We start from the raw sequence: 13,499 nt of genomic DNA, 5'->3' as shown, positions 1-13,499 counted from the left end.
GGCTGAGGTTTGAAGGGGGAATCTACCACCAGCGAGAAGAAGCAAGCATCTAGCCCCTGTCCACACTGGCAGCAGGTCCAGCTCAGTACGCGCACACACACACACGCACACCATGCCAGCGGGGGCTGTGTGAGGGGCATGGTGGGGTGGATTGGGGGTTGAGGGGGGGACCCTGATTGGAGTGAGACTTACAAGGCCAGAGCGGGTGAGAATCTGGCTAGCGCTCAGTACCTCCTCCTCAGACGATTCGTCCGTGTCCTCGTGGTTGGTGAGGTTGAGGCTTGGCGTGCTGCCTGTGTACTGGCACTCCTGCAAAGACGGCGTGTCCCCTTTGTCCATGCTCTCCAGGGAGCGGCGACGCACCCCCCAGTTGAAGTTGTCCATGCTCTCCCCCTGCAGGACAACCAAGACAACAGCAGTGAGACGCAGCACAAACACAACAGCAGAGATTTTACACAAGGACGAAACAAAGCACAAGACAAACACGTAATGTACATCAACATTCCACAACTTAAAAAAAATAGAATAACACAGGAGTGCATGAGTGAGATTTTTGTTTCATTTTGGGATGGTGAATGATGCAATGTTCTAAAGCTAGAAAAGTAAATGGCTCACAACCACAGTAGCCACCATTTGAAATCAAAGAGCACTACAGCATTTTATTTGGTGACAACACAGAGACACCAGGGCACTGCAGAGAACGGCATCTCTAAAGAGTTTACTGGCCTAAAGACTTACCTGCAACTCCTTGTGGCAAGAGAAGAGAAGGAATAAGTATGTTAGTAGACTTAAGACAATCACAACACACAGAAATGTTTCTACTACAGCAGTCAGGACAAAGAAGATGCAAGTTGGACGAACAAGACATTAACGTTGTTAATCTTGGACAAAACAGCTAAATACAATATGAAACAAAAGTAGTGATGAAAGTGACTGAACTGAGTATGCAAGTACTTGAGGCAAAGTGAAAATTGGGTGCAGCCATACTTGCATCAGGGTCCCTGCATGGCATACATTTAAGTGGATTTGAAAATGGTGATCTTCTAAAGATGATTAATGCAAATAGTTATGCTGTCCACCCACTAGACAATTTGACACAAACAAGCTGTGTCGTGTGTGCGTGCCAAACTGTCTGATTTCTCACCTCGGCATCCTCCAACTCCACATCTAAGAAGTCAAAGTCTTTGAAGACACCGAACTGCTGCTCACTTCCCGTATCTTCTCCCTGCACCTCCTCTTCTCTGACCACCTCCTCCACTGTGGGTATAAGACTGGTCTGCTGGTCTGCAGAGTCCAGGTCCTCGTTGGATGAGAATACCACCTGCATAGCAAGGAAGGACAGAGACTCTTTGTTCTCACGTGGTAAAACACAGTTGTTGTATGTCCATAAAAAAAACTATTCATATAAAAATAAAATCAATAAAAATCAACAATGACAAAAACACAGTAACAACAGCAGTATTCTTAAGTGATTTTACAGAGACCTTGTCTGAGGCTTTAGAGTAGGAGAGGAGTCTTACAGATGGATTTTTTGGAATGCCAGACTCTGGGCCACATAAAGACAGGACATTCATCAGCCTCTCTCTGGTTCTCCTCTGCAACAAGAACACATAAACACTATGAGAAAACTTGAGTGTTTTATTATCTGTGCAACATTCGACACACTGTGCTTTCTGACACCAGATCCATTAGCAACAATGACAGAGAGTGAAACAAAGACAATTATTTATCATTATTTAACCATTTGGCACATCCATGGCTTTTGTTTGCATGCTGGAAAAGTAATTTGTAAATGCATAGATCACTTCTCAAACAACTACCTATTACCAAGTACCACATGTGCGCCATGATATTCTAGATGGAAGCAGCAAAGAGATTGATTTATATTCCATTACCGTGATATTGTGTTTGACAAAGGGACTTATTAAATTAAATTTGTTCATGTGCCTGGTGGGTTCAAAATACAGAGCTCCAGATATTCTGGTGAAAAGAAAAATCTATGTGCTAGTATTTTTTTCCGATTCTGCATCTGTTTGAGACTTGTCAAGCTGCTCTAAACATAATCATTTAGCTGGCTGTATTTGATATTTTGGACACATCACAGATCCAATCAAGAAACATAAATGTAGACCAAAGCTGGGTCGCCCTTTTGGCTATCTTCCTCTGCAGTGGCATAATGGCACCTGACTGGAGAATTAACACCATGAACCAACTCCTAATATTTGCATTACAGTAGTGGATGGAAATGTGCATAAAACCTGAAAATTTGATTAAGTTTTGTGCTACATTTGGACGAAAACCCAGTTACTGCCACCTGGTTTGAGTTGGTACATACTGTTAGATGTCATGTCTGTTTCATAGGTACCTGAGAGAGTTGAGGCCTCTTCCAGCTTACTGGCACCAGACCATTGGAGTTGGAACCGGATGATGTGGAGGAGGTACTCCTAGTTACAGCAATCACCTGTGGTTTCCCATTCCGGCCTGCTGCTGTACGCTGGTCACCATATTTATGCCCTATGATTGGTGTCTATAGAGTAAAATAATACAAGTTAGCAATACAATATATGAGCAGATCGTATGAGCGTGAAAATACTGAAGTAAGTGCAACGAGGAATAAACTGGAGTAGGAGGACACCGACCTCTGAGATGTCAAAGTGGAAATCCAGAGTTTTGCCAGGCAGCTCCTTCGAGGAGTTGTTGAATATGCGTGTAAAGGCGATTTCTGGAGAGCCGCATGATTCTGTGCTATAAGATCGCTGCACATCATCTGGAACAACAAGGCTGGCTGAGCGAGACACCACCAACTTCAGAATGTTTTGGGCCTCCTTCCAATGTGGGCTCTGCAAAAAACACAGAAATATAATGACTCCATTGTGAAATATCAGGCTGTGTGGGTGTTTCTGGAGAATGCATGAGTGTGAATGGGCATACTTTCCCTTAGAAGGCCAAACCATCCCCTACCCAAAGCAGCTATAGACTCTGAAGCCATCTGTATTTTATATCATGGTCAAGAACGTATGGCCTGTCTTTATGTCCCTGAAAGGATGCCACACATGCACAACTCACAGCCAGTGCATATGCAGGGGTATACTGCATACGCACAAACACAATGCCTTCTACAAAAGGCAACACTGGTGGCAAGCCAGTACAAAATCAGCCCGAGGCCATAATGTTATAACAGCTGTCACATGCAGTTTTGAGTGCGAAGTATATAAAGCAGTGCCCTGGGCCAGGACTAGTAAAAGCCTTCCATAAAGAGCCGCAACAAAAAGGCCTCTAAATAACGTCCCTGTAAGATATGTTATTCTTTCTTATTCTAAATTGTGCAATTACTTATAGACCAGATCACCCCAGTATTCACATGCATCAGGCTGTCTGTAAAAATAGGCTTTGCCAGTAAAAACATACAACTATTACTGAACATACAACAGACATGGGTAAACTTCTCGCCCACCAATGCAGAGTCTTATGGATTGCTTGTACTGCTATTTGCAGGCAATAAGTGCTGTAATAAGTACTGTAGCCAATTAATAAGAAATAATTATGCACTTAATAATAGAAAATAAGTTTACCTATTAAGTCAATGAGTAAGTAAGTATAACATAAGTGATAACCTTAACTTGCAATTTGCACAGTACTGATTGCGATTTAATTAAAACTAATGAGGAGCTGTGGTGAAGGCTCACCTGAACATATTTGCCAATGATCTTCATGATCTCCAGGTTGAACTGTTTGACGGGGGCTGCTGATAGGTCGATATGACTCAGCAGACTGTAGATGATCTGCAACAAGGACTGCTGCATGCTTTGAAGGCCTTTCTCCAGCAACTGAGAGAGAAAGACATGCACACATTACTGGTTTGATCTCACTATAAATGACCAACATTATCACGTTTGATCTCCAGCCTGCATACCTCAGCCAGGTAAGTCACCAGGTTCAAAGTTATCTCAGCAAAGGCATCGTGGAGATAGCGACAGACCACGTTGATCCAGTTGGTGCAGTCACGGGAATAGCTGTGCGTGCTGTACAGGCTCATCATGTGGGCCAGGTTGGAGAGCGTGGCCGACTTCTCGTCCGTGCACACCTTGGCTATCTTATCAGCTGTCTCCTTGCAGAAAGGAGTGGGGCTGTCAAAGTGCTGGATGAGATGCGGTAGGAGGCACAGGACATTCAAAGGAAAACCTGCAGACATGTGCCAGGAAGACCGTGAACACAGAGTTACAGAATTAACAAAGAGTCTAAAACAAGTAGTGATATTAATACAACTGAGGACTGAAGTGTGAAATGCAATGAAGAGAACAAGGCAAGCTTTTGTGCAACCTCATTGGTAATGGGGTTATTGCATCAGATTTCAGCTTTTTCCTCAACAACAAATTACAGTAAATAAACTATTGTTGGCACAAGTAAACAGGTTCAAATGATGGAAACAAATCTATCAAAAAACAACCAAAAGCATGAAACCCATGATCAAGTCAGCAGCAGGCACATTTTCAGTCCAACACTGACCTGCCACTTGAGAAGGGTCTATCAGTGTGTGTCTGGAGACACTGATGAGCTTGCTAAGAAGGTGGATGGTGAGCTCCTGAGTAGAAGCAGAGGTGAAGCCCTTCAGGAAGAGTTGCAGCAGGCCAGGGAAGCTGTACCACTTCAGCTTGGCCTGGACCTTCTCCAGACGCTCTCTGCTGTCTGCTCGATCCAGAGGCAGCTGGCCCAGCAGCTTGTTCAGCAGCCGCAGGGCCAACAGATACTCAAACTCGTAGTCCGACTCTAGCAGCGAGGCGGCAATCCAGAACACAGTGGCCATCAGATTCGACGGGTCCACGGGAGGGGTGCCGTCCCCTCCTGGACCCCCTCCCCCACCTAGTGATGATAAGCTCCGCGTGCGCGCCAGATTTCCGTGGCTACCGCCGAGTCGGTCAGCTACGTCGAGGGTGTTACTCCTACGTCTGTCGCCTTTTCGTTCACCCATCAGGCTGGCACGAAGTGAGTTACTCCGAGTATGGACATGATGGAACAGACCACCGCTGTTCAGGTTCAGCTGGCCTGTGCTTTTCCTGTTGGCTGCAAACTTGGGCCCCAAGAAGTGATCACGGGAAGAGGTTCTAAAAAAAGAAGAAAAAGACTGTAAAAGACTTTTCTAATGTCAGGTAGTACATGATCACAAGAATGACTCAAACGAAGTGAAATGAAGAGGTTATCTGTAGAAAGACTTACTGTGCTAAGGCAGTGAGGAGGTCATAGTTTTTGACTGTGTCTGCTAGCGTGTCAATGCCTGACTCCAGTGTCAGGAGTAGTTCAATGACAAAGCCCTAAGGAGAAAAAAAACACAAGAGCTAAGTCTGTCAGAAAGAAACTGATGACGCTTCATACCAGTGAGTTAAAATCTAAATAATTTATTTTACCATTCTTTATTATAATTCCTTGTATGAATGCACATACTAAGGCTGATTCTGGAGTGCGGGTTCTTTTCGATTTGATACAGGGCTTTCTCCAGGATCCATTCCACCTTTACAATGGTTGCTGCAGTTTTAGACTGCAGCAACCACCAAGAAGTATCTATTTATATCAGAAAGTTTGAACAACTGTGCTCGAAATGCAATCGTGACTCATTTTTCAACAAGTTGAGCAGTACAGTAGGGATTAGGAGAATGTTAAGAACACACAGCATTTCAGCACAGACTCCACTAGTGTTGTGTAATCAGACCAGTACAGGGCAGGACCATGGAATTGTTTTCCGTTCTGACCTGAGCCTCCTCTCCAGGGTCTCCTACGGTCTCCACCAGCCGAGAGAGAATGTCAGACAGTAAGGCCGGAGTCAGAGGCTGCTTGAGTGCCCTGAAAATCTGGAATGAGCGTCCTGCGTAGTGGCGAGACGAGCAAGACAGAGCCGTCTGTAGGGCTACTTCACTCAACAGTGCCTCAAGCTGGAAACCTATGGGGATGCACAAGAACATACAAGTAGGTATGACGGAGCTATCCAGATCATACCAGTATCCCAAGCTCAAATCAGTCAAATGAGGTAGTGATGAACCATACAGACCTGACTGGGAATGCTTGAAGACAGTCACTACGTGTCTGACAAAAACACTCAGCTGGTCGGCGCTCTTGATGTTGGGGTTCTTGGGTGACACATCCTCGTGGTTCCAGAGCGGACCCCGCTTTCTACAATGCAAAACAAAACACGCATCAGGCACATGTGATTTGCTGAGGTTATGAAATTAAACCACACCTCAAAACAACGCTCGATATTGTTGAATTTAACTGCATATTAACACACCAGGCAAGAGGAGCCAATACGAAACCAACTCCATAAACAAACCCATGCATTGTTAAAATACCCCTTCCATTCAGACACTGCTGGAAGCATGAAAGCAAATGATTGAACAGAATGAGTAACATGGGAACATCATTATGATTTAAACTGACGCATATAATCATGTGAGATCATACATCAGGCAAAATTATTCAGCCACAAGTTGTAGCAGCAAGTCGCGTCAGGGATAAACGTAAATGTATTGCTCTGGGAAATAATTATTCTAATGTAACCAGATCTTCTCACCTTGAGGTAATGAACTCAATGAGAGCTTTGACCTTCTCGTCCTGTTCAGCAGTGACGTCTACCTCACTGAGGAGTGTGGGGGAGAGATGGGACAGAGCAGTTCCCCCTGCCCCAAGACTGATACTGGATGACGTGGAGCTTGAGCTGAGGCCCGAGTCTGTCATCGGTGATGGCTGACAATCTGGCAACAACTCCTGCACTCCTGTAGGAACAATTTGACATGCACATTGTACACACTGAGGTGCATGGCGAGCTTTGAAGGCATCTCAAGAAATACTCCATCATAATATTTTGACCATTGCTGCCACCCAGTGATCTGTTTTGGCAATATAAAAAGTGAGTATGTAACAGTTTCTCTGTTACTTTGCCTGCATTTACAGTGACAAAAAAGTAATCTTATCAGTTCAAATTCCTTCACCTTAACAATAATACCTTAACAATTCTCTTACTCTTTATTGTCCTTTTCACTTATGACTCTGAGCTCCACATCAGAACTGACCTGTGAGGTTGAACTCTGGAGCTGCTGGCTTCACAGTCAGGACCCTGGGCTCGTTGTAGTCTCTGTTGCGTAAAAGCACCATAGCCACAGATTGAACGTTGCTATTTGCTCCCTGGACAACGAGCAGGTGAAGCAGCAGACGTTTGCAGTGCTCGTAGACTTCCGGGTGCTGGTGATCAAACCCTGGAAGAGGACATGGAAGAGGGGGAGCTATTAGATCATGGACTTTAGCGAATAGAGCTGCAATGAAGTATGAGAAGTCAATTAAACTCAATCCTCTACTGGGTACATTTGAATTTGCTTATTTGCTACAAGATATCAGGTTATTCGAGCACAGTAACTGAGCGGCCCCAAAAGAAGAAAACAAAATCTGTTCTTGGCATACAGCCATCCAATATATTAACAATTAGGAATCAAGTTACCTATAAAAATTGCATGCAGCAAGAGGTGCAGGTAGGCACTCCACTCCACTTTGACCCCATGGTCCACAATGAGGTCTGTTAGTAGGATGACTGCAATGTTACATCTAAAAAACAGAAAATATGGGTTGACTTAGGCATAGAACACACGGGTATGATACAGAGGGCGACGGAAGGTGATGTATGGTGCACCTGTGGAGAGGTACAGCAGGGGCATTTGTCTCTGGCAGGTAGTCCACAAGAGGAGACCAACAGCCTCCAGTAGGAGGGAAGGGAAGAGGCTCTGGCTGGTTGTTATCCATCACTTTCAAACGCCAGTTAGCATAAAGCGGCATGGAGTCACCTGGAAAAGGGAGCAGATTATAAGAAATGTTGGTTGGAAAGAATTGAGTAGTGTAGTGTCTAATTTAGTGGTGCAAAGTGCTCATTCTTACTCTTCTCCTCTTCATAGGAGCCTCCAGAGCTGCTGCTGTAACGAGATTCCAGACGGTGGTGCTGGCGGTTCAGGTTACTGTTCAGACCACCGTAGATATCCAGGTGGGTGTAACTGCGGAACAGACACTCGTAATTTAAAAGGACAGCACCAGCATTTCATTCTTTTCCCCTCGGCCAACAACTTGAATCTAATTCACTGCATCAGCAAAATTTTCCAATTAAAAGTATTTCACCTCATGAATCTCAAAGTCTCTAAACTGTTTCGAAAATCAACTTGAGTGATTCATCTGAATTAATTCATACATAACAATTCAGTGGCTGTTCTTATTCTAACCTTTTCCACAAGAGGAGTTACATCACACATACAAACAGAAAATTTGAGTGTTATAATTTCAGATTTTATAATAAAGCCAATAAGTAAGACCACTTGAACTTTTCAAAATGGAAATACAGTATTTCAATGCTTTACTGCTCCTGCTTTTAAGGTGGCCATATACTGTACATTGTTCAGGTACACACATCCTGCTCCTCTCATCACATTCTCTGTTTGACACAAAGACCAGTGCTGTGTTTCAGCTTGTACCTGTCCTCCATGTTAGAGTCTTTGATCTTGCTGTCATGATGACCGTCGTTTCCTGGCACCATGGTATTGCTGCTGGAGGTTGTTCCTGCAAGAACAGACACGAAACATTCACCATCTGGCCTTCAAAACACATGATTTAGTATTGGAACAATGACCTAAGCTGTGAGCTACTGCGTGCACACTACTGATTAACCTGAGGTGACTGAGGGGATCTTGTAACTGGAGGTGATGCGGTAATAGGGGGGGTTGTCCATGTGAGTGACTGCTGAGCTAACAGGATCAGTCAACTCAAGCTCACACATCAACTCCTCCAGCAGCTGCATAGTCTTATCTCTGCCCAAGTAAACCACGACCCGTTTCACCTGAGGACACACATGTAACACAGTCAGACACATGAGGAGTAAGTGGTGGACACTGCACATGGGGATACGACAGGTGCGGTGCATAAACTAAGTATCCTGTGACTTACGTAGGGCAAGAGGCTGGGGTCACTGTTGACTCCCGACATACTGATGAGGAAGTGCAGAATGATTTTGAGGTTCTTTGGCCAGCTGTCTGCTAATGTGGTCCATACATTCTCTATCTCTGACCAAGCAAACTCATCCCCATACTGTAAAAACAAAGTCATTTCATGATCCATTAGTTATCTCAAATCAACATTTCCAAACCCATGTAAATCCTGATATGATGGAGTGAAGACGGTCCTTCAGCTGTCTCACCTTAGCAGTCATGAACATGAGATTGTTTAGCACCATGGCTGTTGCTCGCGGGGAGCCCCAGCCCTCTCCACGGAGCCAGCGCCGGCTGTTGACCATCATGATCTCCCGCTCGTGTACATCCTCATCGTCCTCACCACTGCCGCAATCCTCCGGTCGCCGTACAGCTGGTTTGAAATCAACCAGCTCCACATTGTTCATCCAAGGCAGGAGGTAGTGCAACATGACTTGACGACCACCAGGGTGCGCTGTCTGGATGCGCTGGCTCACCTCTGGAGTGGAGAAGGTAAGAAGATAGTTGTTAGTTGAAACAGATTCCCAGCCATTACACCATAAAAAAATGCTTTGTCAATTTTTAACCTTATCTCCATGTTTTACTCACAACAATATCATAACAAGCATACATGCAATTTTTTCCCCATGTTCTCTGTGTTGGTATAGTGAGGTGAAATGGCCTTGTTCACTTTGGTCATCCACTGATAAATTCTAGCATCAATGGATGGTTGAAGAGTTAAGGTGTATTTTCTTTTTTATATCAGATGCACATGGTTGTGCAGATGAAAAAATACACCAAAAGATGCATGGTGAGGCTTTCACAAACCTCACCTGTTTGGTTCAGTTAAAACAAACTCTGGTGCTTTGCCCATTGTGCAGGCCTCATAAGCCACACTTAATGGGCGGCTCAAATAAGACCCTTCCGAGCAGACTCTGCTCCTGTTTGTTTGTGGTGTGACAGCGAACAGACCAATTACAGTATGCGTGCGAACTATTCAGGAAGTCATTTTATAATCTTTATTTGTAACCATAGCAACATTTATGCATGTCAGCACATGAGGGTTTTTTCCCCTGATCAGTCAGTCAAAAGCAGTTAGGACGGGGTTCACTTCACGTTTACCTCAAAGTGGTGGCATGGCTATCAGCTGTGCTGATCTGAAGGCTGCTGACAATCTCGCACGCAAGACATAAGGCAATATCTACAATTTCTATGAATTATAAATGATTGTTTAGAAATCGATTGACTTCATGGACCACCAGCGAAAACATCCAGAGAATTAAGTGACGCATTTTTGGAAAGAGCAAAGAAGGATAAATATTTGATATTGAGACTGCTATTCACATTTTGTCAAAAAATTCATTCAATTCCTACAACTTGCATCTGAAATATTCTGCAGGTATATGACAATATTTGGTTGGTCTTAAAAAAAGGCAGCTATAAGGCTGGAAATGCATCCAATCATAGACAGCCAGGCTTATGTGTGCTATACTGGGCAGGGCAGATCCCTGCTGTCACAGGCAAATAAAACTTGAGTTACTGCATCAATTCCACACATTACAGCACCCCATTAACCCAACAGCAGCTGTTAACAAATTGCATTGTAGCACACCTGAGAAGATGGGCAGCGTGAGCTCCGGGTAAGTCCTTGCAAGCTCCTCAGACAGCTGGTAGTAAGACACAGAGTAGAGGTGTGGCAGCGGTGAGGGAGGCATCAAGATACCATCTGTTCGCAGGATCTCCAATTTATGAGCGTAACGGAAGAGCTTGGGTTCCAGGATCTATTAGTTTCACACAGACAAATATCACAAAGGACAACATTTAATGAATGATGAAAGCATGTATGTCAGTGTTATGTCTAAACATGCAAAAATGAACTTGTTGATGAAAACAGAAATTCAGACCTGTAACAGCTGCATGGCCACCTCATATATGTCCCTGGAAGAATCAGCCGCCTTGAACAGAATCAGGTTCAGCAGCACCACAGTGTCAAATTGGTAATCCCTAAGAGAAAACATAAAACATACGCAGTATTTGATCAGCATTTCACTGATTCCAAAGAGAGAAGATAGAGAGAGACAGAAATAAATTCAAGCTGAAGCTGGGAATGTGTCATACCTGTTGTGAAAGACATTGGCGATGGCCCTGAAGCAACCTGCAGCCACACGACGTGAGCCGGTGTAACAGCGGTCCACAGCCCAAAACATGAGGTTGCTCTGGTCTGGATTCAGCTCCAGGAGCAGCATCACAGCCTCACAACCCAGCTGGTGAACCTAGAGGAGACCACAGAGACCTTAGAACCAAGGGTTCACTTCTTCAAATAGTTACTACACATCCTGCTCACTTTAACCTGCTGCCAATTAGCATGGGCACAAAAATATGCTGTAAAGTTGTATATTAAAAAAAGTACTACCACTATGGACTACGTATTTTTGTGTTTGCAGAATCAGTCAAAACAAGGGAATAAAATCTTGAAAAGACAGATAAGTAGGGAACAGTTGGTGGTTTAACACCTAAATACAGTTTTAGTTAGTTTTAAAAAGGATTAAATGGTGATTTTGAGGTGCTCTCTAAATCGTCAATTTTCACTGTGTTAGTCTTCATCTGAAACAGTTTGGCAGTAAGATATTGCAGTACTACTGAACACCACTGTGGAGCACTAGTGTAGTTGTATGTGAAGCTGTGCTGCATAACTTTGACCTCAGGAAGTCTTACAGCAGAGCCAGACCAAACCAATAGCACCTGAAGAATTTATACGTTGCTTATCACCAGTGACATTTTTATTATATACTTGTCCTTTGTTGACTGCCATTATTACATTCATCCGTTGAAATTACCTGGCATAGGATCTAATTCATGACCTTGTTTGAGGTTTTATATTGTTTGATCAGCACTGACAGGTTAAAACATGAAGGGTTGCCTTTGTGTGCAAGCCAATATATCCAAGTGAGTACTTTGCCCTTTCCGTTTGAGCTTCGGACATGCTGCCTTTCGCTTTCACACATTAAGTTAAGTATTCAAGACTTTGCTTTGGCGATGCACACTCCTACCTCAACTTCATATCCAGCACTCATCCACATACGTACCCTGGCCAGACTATCAAAGACTATTTTAATGAAAATCAAAGGGGCTGACTTGGAAAGATTTCTCTTACCTTCTTGTCCTGTGAATCCAGGATGTTGTCCAGCCATTTGTAGAGGTAGCCATCAGAGGAAAGGCCAACATTGTCAGCTACAGGTCCACAACACAACACTGCAGACATAGCCTGAAATATTAACAAAGCTGTTAGTTATCAGTAAACCGGGGTTATATTGAATGCAGAAAGCAGATTTCAACATTTATATCCTATATGTGTCCATGTGTACCTTTAGTGCACAGTACTGATGGCGGTTGATCTGCATATTTCTGTCACTGTAGCGGTCCAGGGGGGTGAACATGATGCTGAAGGGCCCAGCCCAGTGGCTGAAGAGCATGAACAGACTGTGTCTCAGTGACTGCTGGGGGAAGATTGTCCTCCTCTGGTGTACTGAACACAACAAGAAGCAGAATTAATACATAAGACACTTTGATGTTTATTGCTCCAACATTCAGTGCAAATAATCTAAAACAAATAGATAAATGATGGAAATGGGGATATTTAAAGGACATACCTGGGACATTCTGAATGATATTGGCCACAAGTGCACTGAAATGACAGCGAATGTCCTTCAGTGTGTCAGAGTCTTTGTCATTTTCAGCCTCAAGCAACTGCCTGGTCAGATCAACATACTCAAGCAGGGTGCTGTTCAGAGAGTGGCTCTCTCCATCTAACCCTCCACTGGCTCTGTACGAAGAAAAGTAACAAACAAAAGATCATTATGTTTATAAACCTCTTGTATAAAAGTGCAAATTCATTCTTAATCATAGTGTCCAAATTTTTTGTGGATTACACACATCTGACTGATGACACCAGCATCAGCCAGCAGCTCAAATATCCGGACCAGCTGGACCCTGAGGATGTCACGACGCCTGCGTCGCTTCATGTTCTGCACAGTAAACAGAGTAGCATTGTTACTCGACAAATAGTCTTTTGCTCAACACAGAACTGCGACAGAAAAGTTTCAACTAACTGCACTTACTTCAGGTCTTCTTTCTAGAGCTTCTTTTATGATGGGGTTTAGCTCCTCTATCAACTCTCTGAAGGATCGGAAAGTTACAGGTAAATAAACTGTTTAATATACAGTATATGAAAAGCATACAGTAAGGTATATATATATGGATCATGTCAAGTGTGGTGTACCTGAAGGCTACGGGGTTGGTCCTGCCAAGCCCCAACACAAGAGACTCTGTGATGTCCATGCTCTCAGAGCGCATCATTGGAACAATGTGTTTGAACAGGGAGGAGGGGGACGGAGTGCCAACAATCTATTCACAGACAAAGAAAGAGAAATGTCATGTAATAAAAATAAACCTCCTGTAACGACTCATCATGCTACTATAATCGTACAGTTCTTTGCCTTCTGTTTCCAAATCTTT

The 13,499-nt window shown here is 43.8% G+C and overlaps 1 protein-coding gene across 12 annotated transcripts in view; it reads right to left on the bottom strand.

Moving 5' to 3' along the window:
* fryl (furry homolog, like) overlaps positions 1–13,499 on the bottom strand; it is a 67,077-nt gene that overhangs the window by 13,190 nt on the left and 40,388 nt on the right. For 7 of the 12 annotated variants that reach the window (XM_041936090.1, XM_041936080.1, XM_041936084.1 and 4 more), the window contains 29 exons: positions 13,264–13,388; positions 13,103–13,160; positions 12,918–13,009; positions 12,635–12,807; positions 12,350–12,510; positions 12,139–12,249; positions 11,103–11,257; positions 10,889–10,988; positions 10,597–10,765; positions 9,215–9,483; positions 8,965–9,105; positions 8,689–8,857; positions 8,496–8,580; positions 7,912–8,024; positions 7,670–7,820; positions 7,481–7,584; positions 7,059–7,241; positions 6,560–6,761; positions 6,041–6,162; positions 5,745–5,932; positions 5,215–5,309; positions 4,507–5,102; positions 3,914–4,182; positions 3,687–3,827; positions 2,640–2,840; positions 2,366–2,527; positions 1,485–1,595; positions 1,145–1,321; positions 193–393 (listed from right to left, as the gene is read on the bottom strand). In XM_041936090.1, coding sequence (XP_041792024.1) covers positions 193–393; positions 1,145–1,321; positions 1,485–1,595; positions 2,366–2,527; positions 2,640–2,840; positions 3,687–3,827; positions 3,914–4,182; positions 4,507–5,102; positions 5,215–5,309; positions 5,745–5,932; positions 6,041–6,162; positions 6,560–6,761; positions 7,059–7,241; positions 7,481–7,584; positions 7,670–7,820; positions 7,912–8,024; positions 8,496–8,580; positions 8,689–8,857; positions 8,965–9,105; positions 9,215–9,483; positions 10,597–10,765; positions 10,889–10,988; positions 11,103–11,257; positions 12,139–12,249; positions 12,350–12,510; positions 12,635–12,807; positions 12,918–13,009; positions 13,103–13,160; positions 13,264–13,388 — 4,824 coding nt within the window. The remainder of the gene's footprint in view (positions 1–192; positions 394–1,144; positions 1,322–1,484; positions 1,596–2,365; positions 2,528–2,639; positions 2,841–3,686; positions 3,828–3,913; positions 4,183–4,506; positions 5,103–5,214; positions 5,310–5,744; positions 5,933–6,040; positions 6,163–6,559; positions 6,762–7,058; positions 7,242–7,480; positions 7,585–7,669; positions 7,821–7,911; positions 8,025–8,495; positions 8,581–8,688; positions 8,858–8,964; positions 9,106–9,214; positions 9,484–10,596; positions 10,766–10,888; positions 10,989–11,102; positions 11,258–12,138; positions 12,250–12,349; positions 12,511–12,634; positions 12,808–12,917; positions 13,010–13,102; positions 13,161–13,263; positions 13,389–13,499) is intronic. The other 5 variants (XM_041936082.1, XM_041936087.1, XM_041936085.1 and 2 more) reach the window with 2 other exon arrangements.

The sequence above is a fragment of the Chelmon rostratus genome, chromosome 4 (assembly GCF_017976325.1).
Source record: "Chelmon rostratus isolate fCheRos1 chromosome 4, fCheRos1.pri, whole genome shotgun sequence".
Taxonomy (NCBI): domain Eukaryota; kingdom Metazoa; phylum Chordata; class Actinopteri; order Chaetodontiformes; family Chaetodontidae; genus Chelmon; species Chelmon rostratus.
The sequence above is the reverse complement of the archived record's forward strand: the minus strand, read 5'-3'. Positions and strand labels throughout refer to the sequence as shown.